Source organism: Oryctolagus cuniculus, chromosome 15 (assembly GCF_051225735.1).
Source record: "Oryctolagus cuniculus isolate XC-2025 breed Fujian yellow rabbit chromosome 15, ASM5122573v1, whole genome shotgun sequence".
Classification (NCBI taxonomy): Eukaryota; Metazoa; Chordata; class Mammalia; order Lagomorpha; family Leporidae; genus Oryctolagus; species Oryctolagus cuniculus.
In genome coordinates this window covers 26,047,630-26,071,002 of record NC_142881.1, presented here as the reverse complement: position 1 = coordinate 26,071,002, position 23,373 = coordinate 26,047,630, and the positions used below count along the sequence as shown (strand labels likewise).

Here is a 23,373-nt window from a genome sequence, read left to right as displayed (position 1 = left end):
GTACCTTCCTATCCCCATTCGAGGAAATCCCAGAGACCGGTTCTTCACCTTGACAGAGGAGGCCTTCGGTGGTGACCAGGTGAAAACGCTCTCTCTGCTATCAGCAGCCGCATTTCCAGCATTCCAACCTCTTTCAAAACATAAGCTCTTCTTTGTAACACATATTTGTTTTTATCTTATTTGAGAGAGGGAGACAGAGAGAAGACGGGTTTTCCACTCACTGGTTCATTTCCCAGATATCCACAGCAGCCAGGACCGGGCCAAGGTGAGGCCAGAATTTTAGCTGAAGCCTAAACTTCAATCTGAGTCTCCCATGTGGGTGGCATGAATGCAAATACCCAAGTCATGACCTGCTGCCCCGGAATGTGCGCACTAGCAGGGAGCAGGGACTGGAAGCAGAGCCGACACTCAAACCCTGACATTCCAATACAGGATACGGGCGTCCCACGCAGCATCTTAACCACTGCACCAACACGCCCAGAGGTTCTTCCTAACTCCATGGCCAGTCTCCTACCAGCTCAGTTCTTCCGTCCTTATCTGTTCATCTCACCCACTCTCATTCCCCAAAGTGCAGAGGGTTCCTGGCTTTTCATTGAATACTCCTCTCCAAGAGAGAAGAGGCCCCAAGTTTCATAGTCTTCCCACCCTACCAGATCCATGGAATGGACACAAAGTTCATCTTACAAACAGCACTGCAGGCCGGCGCCGTGGCTCACTAGGCTAATCCTCCACCTTGCGGTGCCGGCACACCGGGTTCTAGTCCCGGTCGGGACGCTGGATTCTGTCCCAGTTGCCTCTCTTCCAGGCCAGCTCTCTGCTGTGGCCAGGGAGTGCAGTGGAGGATGGCCCAAGTACTTGGGCCCTGCACCCCATGGGAGACCAGGATAAGTGCCTGGCTCCTGCCATCGGATCAGCGCAGTGCGCCAGCCGCAGCGCGCCAGCCATGGCGGCCATTGGAGGGTGAACCAGCAGCAAAAGGAAGACCTTTCTTTCTGTCTCTCTCTCTCACTGTCCACTCTGCCTGTCAAAATAAATAAATAAATAAATAAATCAAACAAACAAACAGCACTGCAGCCTTCTCCTTCTCCTTCTCCTCTCCCCTGCTTCCAGTCAGATCCTAGAGGGGGAGACCACAGGCAGTGCTTTTCCACCCTTAGTGGGCTCACAGGTCCCGTGGGGATTCTGTGGGTGTCATGGGCCAAGATTCCCATGTTGCAAGGCTAGCTCCAGCACTTCAGAATGCGACTGCACCAGGAGGCAGTGTGTTCGAGATGGTAAGAAAGGTTCAGTGAGTCATCAGAGGGCAGCCCTAACCCATCAGGGCTGGCGTCCTTATAAGTTAGGAGACTGAGATACACGTGCACACAGCAGGAAGACCATGTGAAGAAGACACAGACGCTGGCCAGCTGCCAAGTCAAGGAGCAAGGCGTCGGAAGAAATCAATGCTGCTGACACCTTGGGGGCTTTCGGCCCCCAGAAGCGTGAGAAAATACATTTCTGCTATCTAAGCCACCCAGGGCATGGTCATTTGTTATGGCAGACCTAGTACATCTCTCAGGGGTGGGAAATGACCTTTTGCATTTTTTTAAATGATGCCACAAAATATTTTTATTTCTTTAGTCTTATTTTACTTGAAAAGTAGAAAGGCAGAGAGAGAGAGAGAGAGAGAGATCTTTCATCTGCTGGTTCACTCCCCAAATAGCCACAATAGCCAGGTCTAGGCCAGGCCAAAGCCAGGAGACTGGAACTCAATCCAGGTCTCCCATGTGGGTGGCCGGGATCCAGGGACTTGAGCCACCACTGCTGTCTCCCAGGGTCTGCATCAGCAGGAAGCTGGACTGGAAGCAGAGGAGCCGGGACACAGACTGGTCACTCTGAAATGGGATGTCCATGTCCCCAGCTGCAACTTAACCTCTGGACCAAGCGCCAGCCCCAGATTCTTCATCTCTGACAAGTCCTGGCGCCTGCGGAGGCTGCTGGTCCACCGACCACACTCTGAGTCGCCAAGCCTCAGGGCACCTGGTTCCCTTTCCTTTTATGGCATCGGCAGCAGCTTCCTACATTATCCAGCAGGAGGACACTTCCCTAAGAAAGCTAAGACAACGCTTCCCACCCTTTTTATAGGCCACACATACGTGGCCCTCTCAGTGCCTGCAGAATCACAGATGACTAAAGAAGGCACAGGGGGTAGCAGGCAACCGGGAGCTCGGGCCTCGTCTGCAGCAGGCAGCTGTTTCTCTGACCCCATGAGACAATGTGAGCTTGCTATGGTCAGATTTTTCCAAAATTTCAAGAGAAGTCAGAAATTTGGATTCTTGCATTAATTGCTAGTTTTTTTTTTTTTTTTTTTTTGACAGGCAGAGTGGATAGTGAGAGAGAAAGACAGAGAGAAAGGTCTTCCTTTGCCGTTGGTTCACCCTCCAATGGCCGCCATGGCCGGCGCACTGCGGCCTGCGCACCGCGCCTATCCGAAGGCAGGAGCCAGGTGCTTCTCCTGGTCTCCCATGGGATGCAGGGCCCAAGCACTTGGGCCATCCTCCATGGCACTCCCTGGCCACAGCAGAGAGCTGGCCTGGAAGAGAGGCAACCGGGACAGAATCCGGCACCCCAACCGGGACTAGAACCTGGTGTGCCAGCACCACTAGGTGGAGGATTAGCCTAGTGAGTCGCGGCGCTGGCGTAAATTGCTAGATTTTTAAATGTGTATGTGTTGGCTGCTCTGTCTGCTTATTGTGAAAAGTGAAGCAAGGGAGACTTCTGAGGTGCTGGGCATGTTCTATGTCTCGTTTTGGGCATGTAGAAATCCATCACCTAGGTACAGCATAAGTAATAATTTACCAAGTTGCACAACTAAGGTGTATACCACTGACTACTTGTAAATTATGCTGCAAAAACAATGGGGCTGGCGCTGAGGTGCAGCTGGTTAACGCCCTGGCCTGAAGTGCCGGCATCCCATATGCGCTCCAGTTTGGGACCTGGCTGCTCCACTTCTGATCCAGCTCTCTGCTATGGCCTGGGAAAGCAGTACAAGATGGCCCAAGTCTTTGGGCCCTTGCACCTGTCATGGGAGACCTGGAAGAAGTTCCAGGCTCTGGCTTCGGATCAGCGCAGCTCTGCCCGTTGCAGCCAACTGGGGAGTGAACCATCAGATGGAAGACCTCTCTCTCTCTCTCTCTCTGCCTCTCCTTTCTCTGTGCAACTCTTTCAAATAAAAAAATCTGCATGGGAATGACAGTTGTTACTCCTGGGGGCACAGGCAGGGAGGATGCCCTTACCTGTATTTCTAACATCATTTCCTCTAAAGAGAGAGAGAAACTCAGGCTCTGTTTATTATTATCTTATATATATATTTTTAATTTCAAAGGTATACAGAGATCGCCCATCCACTGGGCCAGGCTGCAGCCAGGAGTCAGGAACTTCATCTGGGTCTCTGACATGAGTGGCAGGGACCCAAGTGCGTGAGCCGTCACCTGCTGCTTCCCACAGCGCACATCAGCAGGAAGCTGGAGTTGGGAGTGGAGCCTGGACTCAGTCACTCTGACTAGGATGGAGGCATCCAAGTGGCTTCTTCACCACTGCGCCAAATGCTCTCATCAGTAGGGTAACAGCTGCTCATCCCAGTGGCACCTGGATGTCCACTGTTTTCTGGATGTTTGAAATATTTCCGCACCAAACCTACGTAACAGTAACAACAGTGACACCTGTGAAGACCCACACCGGATCAGGCCACCCAAACCCCTCTTGGCCTCCCTTTGGGGACCATAACGATGTTTAGGGAGGAAGTTGCTGCCCCAACTCGAGTCTTCTCTTTCCTCCTTAAATACCTGCTTCCTCTTGGCTGTGGGTGTGATGTGCTGTCCCCCCCCCCCCCCCTCTTAGCCCAGGGTCCTCCATCACAGCGTCACCAGAAGCTGAGTTCTCAGGGCAACCTCAGTTGTGGGAAAATAAAGTTTATACACCAACCCAAATTGGAACACCCTCTGTGTTGGGTTTGCAGGATGGAAACACCAGAGAATGGACTTCTTTCGCTCTGCAATCAGTGAAGCCTAGTGGTTAAACTCACTGGTTACAAAGCAGCATGCCCTTGGGCAAGCTAAGTCTCTAAGCTTCAGCTCTGGCCAGTAAATGGGAATGATAGCGGTAGCTGCCTATTTGGGTTTAGTGAGGACTTCAGTTTGCTGAGTGATTGGGGCTTCACTCTGCAGTAATCATTAGCTGTTATTAAATAATTAATCCAAGGAGGGTTTTACTTTGACTGTCTTTTTTGCATCATGGATTAAGTCTGAGGCCACAGTGTTACTCTGTGGGTGGCTGGCCCCCGAGTCTCCAAGGGAAAATATTCTTGACTTTGAGTCGAGCAGCCAGGGTGGCCAAACGTTGTCAAGGCTGCTGCGGAGGCAGCCGAAACTCACTTCCTGCCTTCAAGGGTCCGGCCTGCTCTGTCCCTTGTGAAAGAGCCCAAATTGCTAACGCAAACGTCAAAGGAAATGAAGAGTGAAGCCCCAGGCTGCTTCATTTCTTCCCTGCCTCCAACCGCAGGGGAAGGGCCCCTGCCACGCCCTTGGCTGGCGCTCAGGGCCGGGTTGCCAGGACAGCCTCTCCTGTTGATGCTGTTTGGGGCTTGCTGCTCCAGGTAACCCTGCAGGAGCAGCACCTGCTGGCGGCTCTGAAACCCAGAAAGGGCGGTAGCAGTGACTAATGGAGCTGTAAAGGAAAGTGCATTCCCTAAACGACTATGATTCCAACGATTTCCCAGTCACCGCCGCTTTGTTTCTCCTCATCTTCTGTCACAATAGGGTTTCTCTGAAATCCCGGTTCTCCCCTGCTGCCTTCTGCAGTGAGTCACAGAGCGCAGCCAGCGGCCGGGAGCGCCCACTTCCCACGTGGTGCTCGGTGCGCCTTTCAGGTGACGGGCTCTTCCAGCCAGTGCAGACCCCCCCCCACCAGCCCTCCTGCGTCCCCTTTGTCTTCAACTAGTCTGAGGCCCTGTGGCACTTACTGTGGTCCGCCTTGCAATCTGCCCTTTTCCAAGCCCCTTCTCCAATCGATGACCCCCACTCTGAGTCCTGTTTCACCCATGTCTCTGAAATCTGCCTCCCCGCCGCCCTGGGCCCTGCTTAGCCCATCCTCCCCTGCACTCCCGCAGGAGACAGCACCTCAGGCCCACCTGCCCCTGAACTTGCCTCAAGATCCCACACTCTGCAGCCCAATCAGAAACCTGACGCCAGCCCTCAGCCTAACATCCTTCCACGCCGGGCCTCCCATCCCACAGTTTCCAAGGCGAGTGTTCCCAGACCACCAGGCCTTTGCGTCGGCAAGGAAAGCCAGGCCCCGAGAGCTCTGCAGGGAACCCCCCCCCTCAACCTTTCTGCTTACTGATTTGTCCAAAGTTATTCCAATTTACACATTTAAAAAGCAGAAAACATTGCAAAATGACTCACTGACTCCTGGTCCCCAATCCCCTATCTGAACAGATCTCCACTGTCAGTTTTTTCTGTAGCCTCTCTCTGTCTCTCTCTCTCTCACACACACAACCCTTAAAAAAAAAAAAAAAAAAAAAAACAACAACAGATGCTAGCCAACTTTCTAAGGTTGGAAAACCCTGAGGTTCTGATAAAACACTTTTGTATCCTGGGCTATGAATCCCAGGCCTTTGTCTCAGGACCCACTTCACCCAAAGTCCCCAGAGGCCAGGAAACTTTGTCCTACATCTCCCACTCTACCTGGCAGTGTGTTGCACACAGCTGGCACTCAGTAAGTCCAATGCCCACCTATGGAAACACTGATTAAGCACCCACTTCATGCTGATCGCTGAGTCAGGGATGGGGACGACCTCACAGGGAACAGGCAGGGACACTGAGTGAAGTCTGCAGCTCTGTACTCGTCTGCAGGTCATGGGCAGGCACAGCTCCCACGTCCCCTGCTTACCTGGGTTAACAATGAAAGGACCAACTGCCATCACTCCCTGTCCAAGCGGGTGTCTTCGTGTGCTGCTGGCCCACCCCTGGGGCAGCGCTGAGTCCAGCATTCCCAAGGCAGCTGTCATTTCCAGGGCAAGGCAAGTTGGGACAGGGTGGAAACCACAGGCACAGGCAGGGCCTGCTGACGCGGCCCCAGGCGCTGGGCTGAGCTGGGCTGGGCAGGGCTGGGCCGGGCCGGCTGCTGCAGTGAGTAAGGCCTTCAAGCTCCTTCATGCTGGAGGACTCACACTCCAGTGTTCTGGAATCTCCCAAATTGGAGTCTGATGCTCGCTCCCACAGAGCCTGACGGGGCAGCACCCTAGTCACAGGTTGCCTCCCCTGCTGACAGTGCAGACAACCGGGGATATTCTCAGCTCAAGATAAGGTGGTGCCCACTGGGAAACACAATAAGCTCTTTCGCTTTTCTGTCCTCCATCCTGGGGGCAGTGATTCCAGCTCTGTTCCTGCAGTGGCCCAGGTGGGAAGTCTGCGTGGGCAGCACCTACCCCACTCCAGTTGGGGTGGGGATCACAAGCAATCTCCCAGAGCTGCACTGCAGCGTCACCCCTTGTTCTCCCTCTCAGAATAGCCTGGAAGGCAAGGTGGGAGCATGACTATGACCTAAGGTGCACCTTGAACTGATTCTCCCTTTGGTGTGGTATGAATCTTACTCCCCTAACTGCACTTGACAAGACTTGTCATACTCCTGTTTTTCCCTCAAACCACTTGGACTGGGAGCCGCCATGCTCTGGGCTGAACTTGGGGCAGGTTCTCTTTTCCCTGGGGAGGCATGAAAACCCAGGAAGCCACAGGGGAGCTGGTAGACAGGGACAAGGCTATTCGCTCATCTCCTGACAATGGCCTCTGCTGCCAGCCCCAGACTTCCAACCTGGATGTCCCTCCACAAGGCCCAAGTTGAGGCACAGGAATCCTAGGCCGAGGCTCTAAACCTGGAGAAATCCTGCCACTTGCCAGAGGCCTGTCAGAGAGCAGGGTGCACCGTGCAGCGCCCCAGAGACCGCTAGTCTCCACTCCCTCTCCCCGGGCCCCAGAACAACAGAGGAACCAGGTCACCTGCACCAGCGGCTTCCACATGGAGCGCCCAGACCTAACCACCCAGAGAAAACACTGGCTTTCTGCTGGGGAAGAAACTAAACAGGAAGAACAAAACCCACACTCTAACTCCATCCAGTATCCTTCCATTTACATTAGAATAAACTGTTCATGAATCCCAGGGCAGCGGCACATCCAGCACTTTGTCACAGGTAGCTTGTGCCACACACCGGAGCTTAGGGAGCCTCAGCACGGCTTCGCTGCAAAGCAGAGCTTAAGACGTGGAAGGAGGGCCCTCACCTGGCCTCTGCCCCTCGGCTCCCTGACTGCCCCCAGTAGAAAGTTAACCTCTCCTCCCTGAGGGAGCAATTTCTACTCAAGACATTGATCAAAAGTGGCATCGGTCAGTGATGACAATAACATCAGCTTCTTGTGTTGGCTGGCGCCGTGGCTCACTAGGCTAATCCTCCTCCTGCGGCGCTGGCGTCCCGGGTTCTTGTCCCGGTTGAGGCGCCGGGTACTAGTCCTGGTTGCTCCTCTTCCAGTCCAGCTCTCTGCTGTGGCCCAGGAAGGCAGTGGAGGATGCCCAAGTGCATGGGCTCCTACACCCGCATGGGAGACCAGGAGGAAGGACCTGGCTCCTGGCTTCAGATCGGCGCAGCTCCAGCCATAGCAGCCACTCCCCTAGAGTGAACCAACGGAAGGAAGACCTTTCTCTCTGTCTCTCTCTCACTGTATATAACTGTCTCTCTGTCTGACTCTGTCAAAAAATAAAGGGAAAAAAAGATCAAGGCCTTCATGTATTACTATATAATACGAAGGCAGGCATGTGGCCGAGCACATGAAATCTTGAGTCCTTCAGGATGTTCACTCCAGATGTGCAACAAACGGTATGCTGGTGGCCAGGCTCTGTACTACTGCTAGAACATGTGACTGGCCACCCTTGGCCCTGTCCCTGGTAGAACTTGTCTGTCTAAAGGCTCCCATGGGGTGAGCTGCCTTGTAGTGACTAGAATTCCTGGGTTCAAGGCCCTCTAGCTCTGACTCCCCACTCCAGACCCCAGGAGGCAGCAGGTGACGGCTTAAGTATTTGGGTCCCTGTCACCCACATGGGAGACTTGGAATGATTCTCCAGCTCCTGTCTCTGGCCCCAGCCCAGCCTCAACCATTTCAGGCACTTGGGGAGTGAACTAGCAGACAGGAGCTCTGTCTCTCTCCTTCACACATTAAAAAAAAAAAAAGTTAAGAAAAAAAAGTTTAAGAAAAAAAAAAACCCAAGGCACATACGAAATGCTGATTTTTAAAAATATGGTTGTTTTTCTAACAAATGCATGTGCTCTTTAGTAAATGCACAGTACCTGAGGGAGGTAGATGCATTTCCTTCCTTTGTATCTTTTGGTATTACACCTTTTAAAAATGGTGCTGTATGTACGTGACCCCTGAAAGATGTCTGTGTCATATTTTCCACAGTGGCCACAGCAACTTTCCTGGTCCGATGGCCCTCTAGACCTTGTCACCCACCAGGAGCTGCTTATTCCTCTCTTCTTGGGCCTGCATGAGGCTCCTTTGTGACAGCCTTGAAGCGACGCCGGCTTCTGGAGCTATATATACACAGCACGGCGTCGGTGCTGCCCTCTAGCTCACAGCCGGGGGAATCCCGCCACCGTGGGAGGGAGTCCAACCAGCTCAGTGGTTCTGAGCATATTCACGGCTGCACAAACACCACCACTGCTTCCCAGTGCCCGCTGCCCCGACCTCGTCATGGTCTGAGTCGGCCCGTGCTTCGCGGAGAGCGGAGAAGCGACGAGCTCCTTCGGGACGACTGCTCGGGAGGCCGCTTGCGGAGAAGGAACCGCTCTCATGGGAAAGCACAGATGCTCTTGCCAACGGAAAATTACCAGTTTGCTTGGTCTCAACCCTTGGCACCAAGTCTGGGTTCCTCGTCTTTGAACAGACTTCTCCCACTTGGCTTTCTCCCGGCCAGTGCCCTGGCACGGCATCAGAGGGAAGATAATCAGAGAGGAGTGTCTCACAGGGACGAGCAGGCTGCGGCTTACCGTGCCGCAACACGCGTGCATCTTCCAGCCAATCCTCGCCCGGGTAGAGGCTCCATAGACACTGCACGTGGGTCTACACCTCCAGCAACGTGCACACCGGGACAGCCAGAGGTGCCTTTGCAGGGGAGCCCTGGGGCTGGTCTTCAGCACGACACAGTGGCCTGTGGTCAGCCCCTGTGAGTTCTCATGCCGTTGTGTGAGCAAGAGGCCTGCTTGGTTAAGTCAGGATTCAGACTGTGAGCATGGGGTGAGTGAGAAGCGGCTGCAGGATGTTTGTAGAACTGACACTAGCTACTCACACAAACACCAAAGCTCAGGTGCAGTTTAAAGAGCACCTGCCAGGACAGGCGACGAGGCACAGTGAGTGAAGCTGCAGCTCGGGACACCTGCAGTCCAGCATCATTCAGAGGACCTGAGATCCAGCCCCACCGCCGCTTCCAACCCAACTTCCCACTAATGCACCTGGGTAAGAGATGGCCCAAGGGCCTGGGTTCCTGCCACTCACACGAGAGGCCCAGACTGAGTTCCTGGCTCCTGGCTCTGGCCCAGCCCAGCCCCGGCTGTTTGGGCATTTAGGGAGTGCAGCAGCAGCTGAAGGATAAAAAGCACTCGGGGAGGATGAGGGAGAAGGCTGGTGGCCGTACAGTCAGCTGCTACTGGTGAGTGGCGCTTAACCCAGCAGACTCCGGGAACCAGGGGAGCCCAAGGGCCTCAGCGACCTCCCACCTGCAGGGTGTGGGAGCTGGCGTGGTCATAGCCCCGGTGCCACTGGTCCAGGCTGCTCCTAGGGGGCACTAATTCTGAGCACTTCCAGCTGGAACAGCCCCCCATCCCCAGGATGCCAGAGAGAGCCCCAGGAAAGAGGCAGACACCCGCAGCTGGAAAGCAGCCGGCCACACACAGGCGTGGCGCTGCTGGGAAACTGTGCCGGGCCTGGCTCTGGGTGCTGGGACACAGAAGGAAGCACTAGAGGGGGTGCTCTGCCCTCGTGGAGCATGCTTTTTGCTGGGGAGACAATGACAAACAGGGCAGGGCAGCACAGGAACCCACAGAGAGAGTGTGGGGGGCAGGCCCAGGGGCCATGGGGAAAATTGGGCAGGGAAGGCAGTGCTGGGGAGGGGAAGAGTTCAATAGAATCAGCAAGCACGGTGCCAGCAGACCTCAGGGAGGTGGTGCTGGACGGAGGCTCCACACAGAGCAAGGAGGCACAGCACAGCTCTCTGGGTGGGGAACATTCTAGGCTAAGGACACAAGGATTGCAAAGGCCCTGAGGTGGGAATGTGCTGAGGCTGACTGGGCTGGGAGCGGGCACAGCAGAACCAGAAGCCAGGCAGAGCCTCACAGAGCACCGGGATGCCTCGGGCTCCCACCTGGCATGAGACCAAAAGCTGCGAGAGCCGGAGCCTGGGCAGTCACTGCAGCTGCTGTGCTGAGAACAGACTGAAGGGTGAGAGTGGAAGCAAGAGGGACCCGAGGAGGTGACCGTGATGATCCAGGGAGACAGTAGCAGCGTGCAACGTGGTCAGTCTAGAAACATTCTGAGTCAGGTCGAGAGGATTTGCACAGCCTGGACGTGGGCTGGGAGAGACTGAAGTCAGCAGCTTTGGTCTGAGAACTGGAGAATGGAGCTGCCTCTCCCTGAATCAGAGAGGAACCAGAAAGAGCAGGTGTGGACTGGCGGGACAGGGAAGCCTGGCTTTGGGCACAGGAAGCCTGTGACGTTTCTCAGACACTCAGTGGAAACGTGAGGAGGAAGCTGGACAGAAGGCTCTGATGGCCAGGGGAGAGGCCCAATCCAGGTACAAACTGGGAGTTCCCGGCATATACATGGGAGCACCCACATGGCTGTGTGAGCCTCCTATGGGGGCAAACCAGACAGAAAAGAGGTCTGGGGCTGAGCCCCGAGCAAAGGAGACTGAAGTGGCAGCAGAGCCAAGTGAAACAAGCACTTCCAGGCGGGGGCCAAAGTCAACCGCATGTATGCACATACGTGACAGCTGTAGCAACAAACACGCTCCGGCATGCTCCCCAACATGCACGCACACGCACGCACACGCACATGCACACGCAAATGCCCTGCACCCATGTACAGATCGAGAACTTGATGTGCTTCCCGCTAAACGCACTGGGAACAGCGCGCCTGGCACTCAGAGCTGCGTTTTCCGTCACTTTAAGGCTGTGTCGTATTCCATCACATACATGGGTCACAAACAACTTCTCCCTACAATCAGTACCGTGCCTGCTTCAGGACTCAAGATCACACACAAGGGGCGGGGCGTCCTTTCCCACGAGTGAGGTCACCTCCTCGAGACAGACCCCCGGTGCGAGGACTTGCACTGCCAACGTTTTGATTCCAGACTCCTTCCTGGGCAGCACCACTAGTCAAAGATGGATTCAATATGCAAGGCAGAAGGACTGCTGGGTTGTCATTGCAGGCAGACTCTCTCCCCCAGGCACCCTCTGACCACGGGGAAGCTGTCTGCACAGGCGTTGTGAGAAATCGCCAGAGGTCTGGGTCCCATCAGCAAGGCCCGCGACAGGAAGCACCGTGCCAGGATGCGCTCCCAGCCGGCCATCTGCGGGCTGCGGCTGGCTTCTGAGGGTAACGACGTCCCGTTTCCACTCCGGACAGAGCAGCCCTCCAGGCTGCTGGAGCTCCAGCTGAACCACCAACAGTCTCTTACGTCATGAGCCACAGCAGCAGACGAAGGCAGATGTGAAATGATTGTGATTAACTCCGAACCCTTCTGCACACGATGCTTTTGCTGGCGGATTTAGCACGCCGCTGTTGGAACAGGTCTCCTGCAGCGCTCTGCTGTTTTCCGCTCGCCCGACTCTTCCCAGCAGAGGCAGGACTCTGCCGCCTGTCCGGGCAGGTCCCGCCTGTGTCTTTACAGTGTCAGCATGCCCTGCACACTCAGCAGCAGCAGCCTTGAAAATGACACCTCCTGCCCGCCAGGCTGCTGGCTGCCACCCTCGGCCATCGTCAGGAACGCATCACTGCAGGGCCCACGGCTGGGCCTGAGCCACAGGCACTCCTCCCGGGACAGCTGCTCCCAGAGGTGGGCTCTGAGCCACCACCAGAGGCCCACGGGAACGGACCTCTGAAAGTTTGAGATGGTGGATCTGGCCGCCTGCTCTTCAGTTCTCACAGCACGTAGGCCTCTGCCCCATGACGTCCCTTGACCACAGCAGAGTCTCAGACCACAAACACCCCGAGGAAGCCACCAGCACGGTCTCCTCTGGGTTCTGCTCTGGGAACGGGGCCCAGTCCAGCCAGGAGGTCGATGGGGCCTTCTCGTATGTCGAGGCTGGGAGCAAAGGCACTGTACCCCAAGGAGACAGCAGGCAGACAGCGGCCAGTGGCAGCTATGCCGCATCTCACTCCCCGAGCGGCCACATCTTTACCGAGTTTATCAAGCTCCTGGGTGCTGTCCACATCTTCCTCCTGCTGGCCGGTGGGCCTGTGAGCCGCCTGCGCCTCTGCTCAGAACGCCACGTAGTAGTGCTCCAGCGTGCTGACCACGTCACTCTGGTCCTCCAGCAGCTCCAGCACCTGCTGCAGCACAGCCTCACTCAGGTCTGGGCGGAGCCTCAGGCGAGCACAGGCCAGGATGTGCCGCAAGTGGCAGCCCTTCTCCACGACTGCAAGGAAAACGCAGAGGCTCAGCGCGGACTCTGTCAGGCCCTCCCCGTCCTCACCTCTCCCTGCGGACTCTGTCAGGCCCTCCCCTGTCCTCACCTCTCCCTGCGGACTCTGTCAGGCCCTCCCCTGTCCTCACCTCTCCCCACTTCCTGACCTGGCACCCGCATTTCCACAACATGCTCAGATGATTCTACTGTGCACGGAAGTCTGCAATGCATTGGCCCAGAGGTTCACGAAAACAAAATTACCTGTTCTCAGGCCCCTTACATCACCACAGCCACAAAGACCACTGCTCCAAGACTCTCCCCTTCAACCTTCAGTGAGTCCCACTGATGACTTTTTTGCACAGTCTAATGGGGTCCCAGTGCTTGACAGACTTTCCCCTCTGGCTTCCCAGGCAGGCTCTGCATTCTTCCCCGGAAGTCCAGATCTGGCAAGGCTACCCTTCTGAGAGGGCCTTATGGCCCTGGACGGCTCTCACGCCTCCCTGCCAGGCTCCCAACAAACCGTGCCTGACAGTTGTGCCCTGGTAACCTTTTATCCTCTGCCCAAAACTAAGATCTCTGGGCACATTCTTATAATGATGAAAGTTCAGGGTCACCGATCTCTTTACACTTGGAATCAATGATTTAGAGCAGTGGTGTTCACAATTAAATCATGGGGGATCATGAAATCAATCTTCATGGGCAGTAATTAGTATTCTTTTTCTTACCAAACAGGCCCAAAAAAATGAGCTTAGGACATTATAGAATGTACTCCAATTTCATTAGGATAAGCATTACTTTGCGACGCTTTACTTCATATTATATGTACGTAAGAATATTATGCACTAGAGTTGTGTAATTTATTAGATCATGATGCAAAAGTATTTCTTTTTTTTTTTTTTTTATTTTGACAGGCAGAGTGGACAGTGAGAGAGAGAGACAGAGAGAAAGGTCTTCCTTTGCCGTTGGTTCACCCTCCAATGGCCGCCGCGGCCGGCGCGCTGCGGCCGGCGCAGCGCGCTGATCCGATGGCAGGAGCCAGGAGCCAGGTGCTTTTCCTGGTCTCCCATGGGGTGCAGGGCCCAAGCACTTGGGCCATCCTCCACTGCACTCCCTGGCCACAGCAGAGGGCTGGCCTGGAAGAGGGGCAACCGGGACAGAATCCGGCGCCCCGACCGGGACTAGAACCCGGTGTGCCGGCGCCGCTAGGCGGAGGATTAGCCTAGTGAGCCGCGGCGCCGGCCTGATGCAAAAGTATTTCTAACTCTGAGCCAAACTCAAGCCTCATAAGCAAGAGCAGGTTCCCATTCTGTCACATTCCCCAGCAGGGCCCTGCGTGGGCTCTCACCATCAAATCCCAGCACCGGGCACACAGTCACTGAATGCTGTTTTCAGATGATAAACCGTGAAAGGCTCCACGAAGGTTTGGTGTGAGCTTCAGTGCACCTTTTTAGCCTTGGGTAAGCCACAGAGTCCTCAAACCTCAGTTTTTTTCCCATAATGGGGCGGGCACGGTGGCTGGGGAACTGGGACCTTCTCAACTCTGTTTCAGGAAACAGCCCAGGGCTGGAAAAGATGTGCTAAACTGCGACCTCTAGTGGTGGTGTCAACTCACCACTCCTCCCGGCTGGGATTCCTACTCTCATTCCCAGGCTGTTTCTTCACCATCAGTGGAGAGAAATTTCTCAACATCTATTATGTGCAAAGCACTGGGCAAGGAGAAGCAGGGAGAGCACAGTGGATGGATGGCTGACACTGGAGCCCACGCCAGATCTGAATTTGAGTCCTGGCTCTACAACGTCCTTCACAATGAGGGAAGTGGATGGAAGGAGAGCCATGGCAGGTGCGTCTGACCTTGGGAACTACTCTGATTCTATCATCACATCCATAACCCGAGCCCAGGCATGCAGCGTGGCCTGCTCTACAGAGCATCAGCCCATTCTGAGAAAAAGACTCACAGAAAGCAAAGCTACAGGGCTAACGATGGAGGGTCACATCTGCCGCACACAGCACAGGGACCACCAGCATTTCAGGGCCGCCTGCCTTTTAACCTCAGATTTTGTAAGACTCAGATGCTTGGACTCACAGGAATGTGGGGAGCTGAGTCCCTGGGGCTTATGGGAAAGGCTGTTCTGCTGTCTCAGGGTTGTCTGCTGAAGCCGTTCAAAACTGACATTCCAGTCATGCGGGAAACATGAACTTGGGCTCTTCTTTGGATGAGAAATTATTAGACAACAGGAGAAGCAGTAGAAGTGGGTGAGCCATTCCCCAGTGGCTGGTGCAACAGGCTCACTTGATTCCTCCTGGATGAGCCTGGGGCCCGCAGACGTAGTGATCCGAGGAATCCCCGCTAAGGGCAATGATAACTGTGCCTTACACGTTTCCAAGCACTTCTGCATAAGCCTCATTGCTACCCAACTTCCAAGAGAAGCTCAAAATAGCTGGTATTCTAAAACTCAAATCATATTAAGGCAAACTTCAGATATAATCTGACTCTAAAAGGCCATGAAATCTAGTTGACAATATTAATTGAATATTTCAAAATAGCTAATAGGGAGCATTTTTTAATGTTCCCAACACAAAGAAATGACAGATGTTAGGCTACTCCTCCGCCTGCGGCGCCGGCACACCGGGTTCTCGTCCCGGTTGGGGCGCCGGATTCTGTCGCGGTTGCCCCTCTTCCAGGCCAGCTCTCTCCTGTGGCCCGGGAGTGCAGTGGAGGATGGCCCAGGTGCTTGGGCCCTGCACCCCATGGGAGACCAGGAGAAGCACCTGGCTCCTGCCATCGGATCAGCGCGGTGCGCCGGCCGCAGCGCGCCGGCTGTGGCAGCCATTGGAGGGTGAACCAACGGCAAAGGAAGACCTTTCTCACTGTCCACTCTGCCTGTCAAAAAAAAAAAAAAAAAAAAAAGAAGAAAGAAAGAAATGACAGATGTCTGAGGTGACATACTAATTACCCTGATGTGAGCCTTCCACATTGCATACACATATTGAAATGCCACACCACACCCCATACTACATGCAATTACCATGTGTCAACTAAACATTTTTTAAAGGCTAGGAAATCACTTTACGGTCCTTTTAAAAAATACTGTAATAGGTTAAAAAAATTACTCCAAATTACTCCAATGTGAGTAGTGTTATATGGTATTCAGTTTCCCCAAAATGCAGTTGTACTCCCCACGGCATACAATAAATCTGAGCTGGATACAAATGGGCTGTTTTAAAAGTTGGGTTTTTTGTTTGTTTGCTTGCTTGCTTTTAAATTTATTTGAGAGACAGGGAGACAAAAGAGCTTCCATCCAATGGCTCACTCTCTAAATGCCCTGGCTGGTCTGAAGCTGGGAGCTAGGAATTCAATTCGGGTCTCCCATGTGGGTGGCAGGAACTGAACTGCTTAACTCCTGCAGTCCATATTAGCAGGAACTGAAGTCAGGAGTTAGAGGTGGGTACCAAACCCAGGTACTCTGTTAAAGGATTCAGGTATCTTAACAGGCATCTTAACCATTAGGCCAAACACCCGCCTTTCTGAGAAGCCAATCGTATAAAGTAAACATCTAGTAAAATCCTGCCATTTTAGAACTCATCAAATGCCAGTTTCCTTTGTTTTAAAATGACAGGAGAAAGCCCCTAGGCTTAGAAAATACAACCTAAACTTCTTATCATAAATCCAGGCAAAGGGTATATGACTGTTTACTATACTAGCCTTTCAATTTTTCTATGGGTTGGAACATTTTCAGAACAACAAGTTGGGGGTAAAAACACATCTTTGGGGGCCGGCATTGTGGCGTAGTTGGTTAAACCACTGCCTCTGATGCCAGCATCCCATATGGGCACCAATTCCAGTCCTGGCTGCTCTGCTTCTGATCCAGCTCCCTGCTAATATGCCTGGGAACACAGCAAAGGGTGGCCCAAGTGCTTGGGTTCCTGCCACCCATGTGGGAGACCTGGGTGGAGCTCCAGGTTCCTGGTTTTGGCCTGGCTCAGCCTTTGCAATTATGGACTTTGGGGAATGAACCAGCAGATGAAATACTGCCCCCACTGGCCCGTGTATGCGTGTGTGTGTGTGTGTGTGTGTGTGTGTGTGAAACTGCTTTTCAAATAAGTAAATAAAATTTTTTAACAAAGACTTCTTCAATGTGGAAGCCTTTTTTGGAAATTTTTGTTATAACCGTACTTAAAGCCAAAATCCAGACTGTTTTAACTTCAGCTCAACAATTATAGAGCAAAATGCACACACAGATTCTATCTGCAACTGCTTCCTTCCAGATCAATATCAAAACAAGCAGAGGGAGAAGGAGACTTCCGGGCCTGTGGGCTAGGGAGTCAAGGCCAATAGCTGGGCCTTTAGGAAACACAACTTCATCTTATTTAACCCTTTCCAGCCCTTCTCATTTGTCTCATTCATCTCATAGCTTTATAAACACCAATCCACTGACTTCTCATAACCCATCAAGCAGGCACCGCTGTTATCCCCATTTTGCATACAAAGAGCCTGAGGCACAGACTTGCCCAAGGTCACACAGCCACAGAGTGGCAGAGCTGGGATTCAGATAAGAGCGCAGCTCCCCAAGACCGGCCTGAGCCTGATCTGTGCTTCACCTTCCAACCGCAGCTTTAGCCCTGCTGAGAAGTCGGACACTGACTGCAGATGTCAAGTCCACTGACCCAGCATCTTGAGAAGGAAAAGCTCAATGTTTCTTTGCGTGAAAGGTTAGAAATGGACTAAAGGCCCAGCAGGGACGGTTCAGGAAATGGTGAACTGGAATACTGTGTGGCCCTCAGCAAGACGGAGCTAATTTTCTGGGTTCTGGAGCCAGTGCTCTAGAAGCTGTGGTCAGCTCTGAAGTACCAGCTGAGGGACAACGTGTACTGCACACCAGTGTTTACTTCCTATACAAATTACGTTTTAAGTGCATATGGCATTTCCAGAAGGATATGGAAGAAACTAGCAACCACCACTGCCTTTAGGAAGGGAAACGGCCTGCGGCTCAGCGCTGGGAGCCTGCCTTTTCCGTGTGCATTTCTGCACTGGGGCTTTTTAAGGGACGTGTACACTGCTACTCAGCATGATTTGTTACTGCCATAGGGTGCAGCATTATGGAGAGTGGTTACAGCATGTTCCTTTTATCAGCACCCACAGGACTTGGGCTTTACAACTCAGCTCCAGCAGCTGCCGAGTGCCGGGTGACGGACTGGCAGCTCTCAGGATCCTGCGTACAGACTGCGCCGCAGGGCCAGGCCCGCCTGCTCTGCACCGTCACTGCCAACAGTGGCTGGTCGGGTGGACACTACACCTGCCACCTTAACAGCTCTGGGCCAGGTTCTCCTAAGAGATGAGTTCCTTTCACTTCCACCCCAGGCCCTGGGCTTTCATCCGTTTTGTCCTAGAGTGGATCAAAGTAAGCATCTGGGAGGGCTGGGGAGGGGAGCATCTCCCATTCCTTGTGGGCCAAAGAGTACCACCGCCGCACCGCTCTCCGAAGCTCCTGTGTGTCTGGGTAGCTGGGATTTCCCTTCAATTTGCTTTTATTTTTCTGAGTGAAAGGAACAACAGTAATTCACTGCATTAACTTACAGCATGCCCTGAGTTTGTTTTAAGGCATCTTGTCACACGATCTGGGATCTGATTTCATCAGGTTACAAACACCAGGGCTGGAGACCTGGCCCAGCCCCACCCACTGACAGCCTGGGGCAGGACCATGCCCAAGGGATGGATGGGCTGAAAGGACCGGAAGGCGGAGTAGGAGCTGGGGTCATTAACAAACCTTTCCACTTCCTTTCTCCCATCAGTTGTGGACTGTGTCAACACTCATTGTTAGTGTATGTTTGCAAAAGGTGGACTTTGAAAAGTCACCTTTAGGACTGGCGGATTTAAAGATAGGAGTGATGTTCTCTGCTCCTAACCAGTGTTTGTGTTGTGAGAGTGGCTGCAGTTTGTGTGTCTAACCACTAGGGGCTGACCTAACTTCACTAAACCAACTATTTTCAAACAGCTTTTGTAAATTCGCAGTTTCCAAGATGACTGAATTAGACCTTTCACAAACTGTGCGTCTAGGACTACTTCTAACACCAGGCTACTCCTAACATTTCTTGATGCCAGAACAGGGAAATGTCACATTTGTGGACACAGACACAGACAAGCATGGAACACAAAATCACACAACTCAGAGAAGACATGAGAAGGAGAAAGGCATGAGCCGGTCCAGTGCAGTGGCTTTCCTCACAGTAGCAAGATCACCAAAGAAGGCTGCCTTCCAGCCCCCACCTCGATCCCTACAGAATCAGAATCCCCAGGGGAGAAACCTGGGCACTAAGTGTTTAAAAGAGCTCTGAGGCTGACCCTCATGCGCAGCCCAAGATCAGAACTGTGCTAGTCTAACGTTCACCCCAGAGAGGAGACAACCAAAGCTGAGAGAGGGCACAGGCCTTGACCACCACCTTGCCACAGCACTAAGGGGACAAGCCCCAGGCCTCTAGACTCTTCCTCCCCTGCCCCTGGGGAGTGCGGATTCCCTTCCAGTGCACCAAGGGCCCTCTCTGCATGGCGCCACTTACAGTGTGGTTTCTGGCAGTCTTCCTGGATGATCTGGTGGATCTTTCTATGCAGGTCCTTGTCTTCTCTGGTTACCTAAGTAGGAAAAATAGTGCAGAGAAGAGTTCTAAGATAACACCACAGTTGTGGCTTCCAGACTCCCACATCGGCATTTAGAGTAGTTTCTAAAGGTTTTATAACAATTATCTTCCTGACGTGAACCATGTGGCTTTCCATAGTTGGCCTATTGTCAAACCAGTTCTGTCCTGCGCAGCTCACAGCTCTGTGGCTGGCCCAGAGCTGGCTCACTAGGGCCAAGACAGAAAGAACACCTGGAATTCTGCACTTGGAAGGAGCTTCTTTCCTTTTAAACACTCATGACACACCCTTACAAGTGCTCTGGCTTGCTTTTATGTTTTTAAAGAAGACATAGTGATCCAAACCTCCAGTCTATTATTCCAAGTTCCCTTTTCTTGGCCCTGTCTCACAGAGTTAAACTTTTGATTTATTTCAGAATCTCTCTCACACACACACATGCACACAGAGCATGCAAGTGGTTGTGCATTCTCATCCACTGGTTTGCTGCTCAAATCCCTGAAGCAGCCAGGGCTGGGAGTCATGAGTCCAATCCAGGTCTCCCAAGTGGACGGCAGAAACCCAACTACTTGATGGGCCGGCGCCGTGGCTCAATAGGCTAATCCTCCATCTTGCGGCGCTGGCACACCGGGTTCTAGTCCCGGTTGGGGCGCCGGATTCTGTCCCGGTTGCCCCTCTTCCAGGCCAGCTCTCTGCTATGGCCAGGGAGTGCAGTGGAGGATGGCCCAGGTGCTTGGGCCCTGCACCCCATGGGAGACCAGGAAAAGCACCTGGATCCTGGCTCCTGCCATCGGATCAGCACGGTGCGCTGGCTGCAGCGGCGGCCATTGGAGGGTGAACCAACGGCAAAGGAAGACCTTTCTCCCTCTGTCTCTCTCTCTCACTGTCCACTCTGCCTGTCAAAAATTAAAAAAAAAAAAAAAAAAAAAAAAAAAGAAACCCAACTACTTGAGCCATCGCTGTTGCCTCCCAGGGTGCACATGAGCAATGAAGCTAGAATCAGGAGCTGGAGCTGGGACTCAAATCCAGGTACTCTGATATGGAACACACACCTTAACTGCTCAGTGCCCATCCCTGTCTAATATTTCGTTTTCTTCCTTCTACCCATATGGGAAAACAAACAAACAACAACAAAAAACTGTCAGGAAAAGCTAGCAAGGGAGTGAATCCAGCTTATCCACCACCATACTCTGCCCTCAAAGGCAGGTGTAACCATGTTTCCTTCTCAAGAAGTTCAGAAAAGAGGGAAGCAGCAATCCTTTGGGCTTCACCATCAAATTCAAGTCAATCTAATAACAACAACAAAAAAAGGAATAGACCAGAGGGTATCAGGAATAGGGGTGAGTGAGTGAGAGAGAGAAAGAGAAAGGGAGGAACAAAACATGAAAACCAGCTTCAAGCCAAGCGTTATGATTCTACTTCAGAGCCCAGAAGGCCTGCCTCCTGACTTACACAGCAGGGACAGTGGCAACACTGCCTTCTCTCAACTCACAAGCTTAGGGTGAAGATTCAACAAGCAGTGTGGGAGAGCCTCTGAGAGCTGGCAAGCCCTGTGGAAGCACAAGTATTGACACAGCACGACAGGCCCTTCCCGGAGGCAGGCACTGGTGGCAGGAGCGAAGCCAGAGAGGGCAGGAGATCTAGGCCTGCCTCATCACCCCATTCCAACTCACGGTGATTCATAGGAGGAAGTGCCCAGCCCTGCCACACCTCTCCCTGGCTGCTGCCTGTGGCCCTGCAGAAAGGCGTGTCCCAGGGGGCTCACACAAGCGTGAGGCAGCCAACCCCAGCCTCTCCCCCTCCCGGGACAGGGTGCGCCACACTCACCTTCTTCCAGAAGTCATTGAGACACAGCTCAACTCTAAAAACCTCTCAAACGAGGACTCTCTAGGGTCAACCAGTACCAGAAAATGCCTGTTAGGGAAAGCTGCCCCAGGGGCCTTGCGTGGCTTCCCGTCTCTAAGAGGATCACAGGGAACTAAAGCCACACAAGCCACATGTGGGCGACTAGCTCAGTGGTCCTGAGCAGGCCCATCTTTTTTTTTTTTTTTTACAGGCAGAGTGGACAGTGAGAGAGACAGAGAGAAAGGTCTTCCTTTTGCCATTGGTTCACCCTCCAATGGCCGCCGCGGCCGGCGTACCGCGCTGATCTGAAGGCAGGAGCCAGGTGCTTTTCCTGGTCTCCCATGGGGTGCAGGGCCCAAGCACTTGGGCCATCCTCTACTGCACTCCCAGGCCACAGCAGAGAGCTGGCCTGGAAGAGGGGCAACCGGGACAGAATCCGGTGCCCCGACCGGGACTAGAACCTGGTGTGCCGGTGCCGCAAGGCGGAGGATTAGCCTAGTGAGCCGTGGCGCTGGCCCAGGCCCATCTTCAGCGTGGCTCCTTCAATATTAAAGGTGTGTGCACAGAACGAGGCCAGTAAGCACTGGGTGCAGTGTCACCTGCATGGCCTGAGGACGTTCAGACGGTGCTCACTGAAAGCTTAAACACACAGGCCCTGTGCTCCTGCGCCTCTTCCTCGAACAGTCCATGGTACACCAACACTGATGCACACTCACAGAGAGCACGTGCAGGTGTGGCCACCTTGGTGACAGCAGAGGCTAGAAGCGTCTTAAGTGTCCATCACAAAGGAATGGCTAATACATTGATGGCGAGTCCCCCACAGGATGGAGGAAGGCATTCAGAAGAGTGAGGGAGCCTGGGAGTAGAAAACTACCTGGGGTGAGCTCTCCTGGAACCAAAAGAAGGAGCTCATGTTATTTCCAGCAGTGGTTCTTAACTGCCTCAGGGACACGTGGCAATGTCTCAGCTACTGCTCTACGTCCTCCACTGCACAGGTCAGGCCCCACAACCATCAGTCCTGGGACCCAAAGAGTGCCGAGCCTTGATGTAGACGACGATTACATGTCTTGCCACAGGCACACATGTGCACCTATGTGCATTTGTGAAGCACAGATGAGTGTCAGTAAAAGGCACCCCAGGGGAAAATAAAAACCAGCCTTCACTTCTGAGTTTACGCACCTCCCTTAAAAATGATTTTGAGGCCGGCGCCGCAGCTCACTAGGCTAATCCTCCGCCTTGCGGCACCGGCACACTGGGTTCTAGTCCCGGTCGGGGCGCCGGATTCTGTCCCGGTTGCCCCTCTTCCAGGCCAGCTCTCTGCTGTGGCCAGGGAAGTGCAGTGGAGGATGGCCCAAGTACTTGGGCCCTGCACCCTACGGGAGACCAGAGTAAGTATCTGGCTCCTGCCATTGGATCAGTGCGGTGCGCCGGCCGCAGCGCGCCGGCCGCGGCGGCCATTGGAGGGTGAACCAACAGCAAAAGAAAGACCTTTCTCTCTGTCTCTCTCTCTCTCACTGTCCACTCTGCCTGTCAAAAAAAAAAAAAAAAGATTTTGAAAGCAGTAAGTAGGTATTTTTAAGCAACAAATATACTTGTGGGGCTGGCGTGGCACAGTGGGTTAAACTACCACTTGGTATATTTACATTCCGGCTGCTCCACTCCTAAACCAGCTCTTGCTAATGTGTCTGGGAAAACAGCAGAAGACAGGCCAAGTATTGGGTTCCTGTCACCTATGTGGGAGACCAGGATGGAGTTTCTGGCTCCTGGCTTCAACCTGGCCCACACTTGGCTATTGCGGCCATGTGGGGAGTGAACCAGCAGATGGAAGAATGCATTTTTTTTTAATATTTATTTATTTGAAAGAGTTACAGAGAGGAGAGGCAGACAGAGAGAGAGAGAAAAGCCTTCAATCCGCTGGTTCACTCCTTAAATGGTAGCTGCACCAATCAGGAGCCAGGAGCCACGAGCTTCTTTCAGAACTCCCATACAGGTACAGGGCCCAAGAACTCGGGCCATCTTCTACTGCTTTCCCAGGCCATAGCAGAGAGCGGGATCAGAAGTGGAGCAGCAGGGACTTGAACCGGCGCCCATGTGGGGTCCCAGCACTGCCAGCAGTGGGCTTACCCGCTACGTCACAGCACCCATGTGGGATCCCAGCACTGCTTACCCGCTATGTCACAGCACCGCCCCAGAATGC

General features: G+C 53.4%; 1 protein-coding gene and 1 long non-coding RNA gene across 5 annotated transcripts in view; both read right to left on the bottom strand.

Annotated features, from left to right (window-relative positions):
* Positions 1-3,326: 3,326 nt before the first annotated feature.
* On the bottom strand, positions 3,327-8,286 carry LOC138845310 (uncharacterized). Its single transcript, XR_011382287.2, has 2 exons — positions 5,929-8,286; positions 3,327-3,675 (listed from the first exon to the last, which is right to left on the bottom strand). It is a non-coding gene; the product is annotated as an uncharacterized LOC138845310 (long non-coding RNA).
* Positions 8,287-11,224: 2,938 nt separating this feature from the next.
* Positions 11,225-23,373, bottom strand: part of STN1 (STN1 subunit of CST complex) — a 49,244-nt gene continuing 37,095 nt past the window's right edge. For all 4 annotated transcript variants that reach the window (XM_008270474.5, XM_070057275.2, XM_008270473.5 and 1 more), the window contains 2 exons: positions 19,259-19,331; positions 11,225-12,715 (listed from right to left, as the gene is read on the bottom strand). In XM_008270474.5, the coding sequence (XP_008268696.3) occupies positions 12,558-12,715; positions 19,259-19,331 (231 nt within the window). In that variant the 3' untranslated portion in view covers positions 11,225-12,557. The remainder of the gene's footprint in view (positions 12,716-19,258; positions 19,332-23,373) is intronic.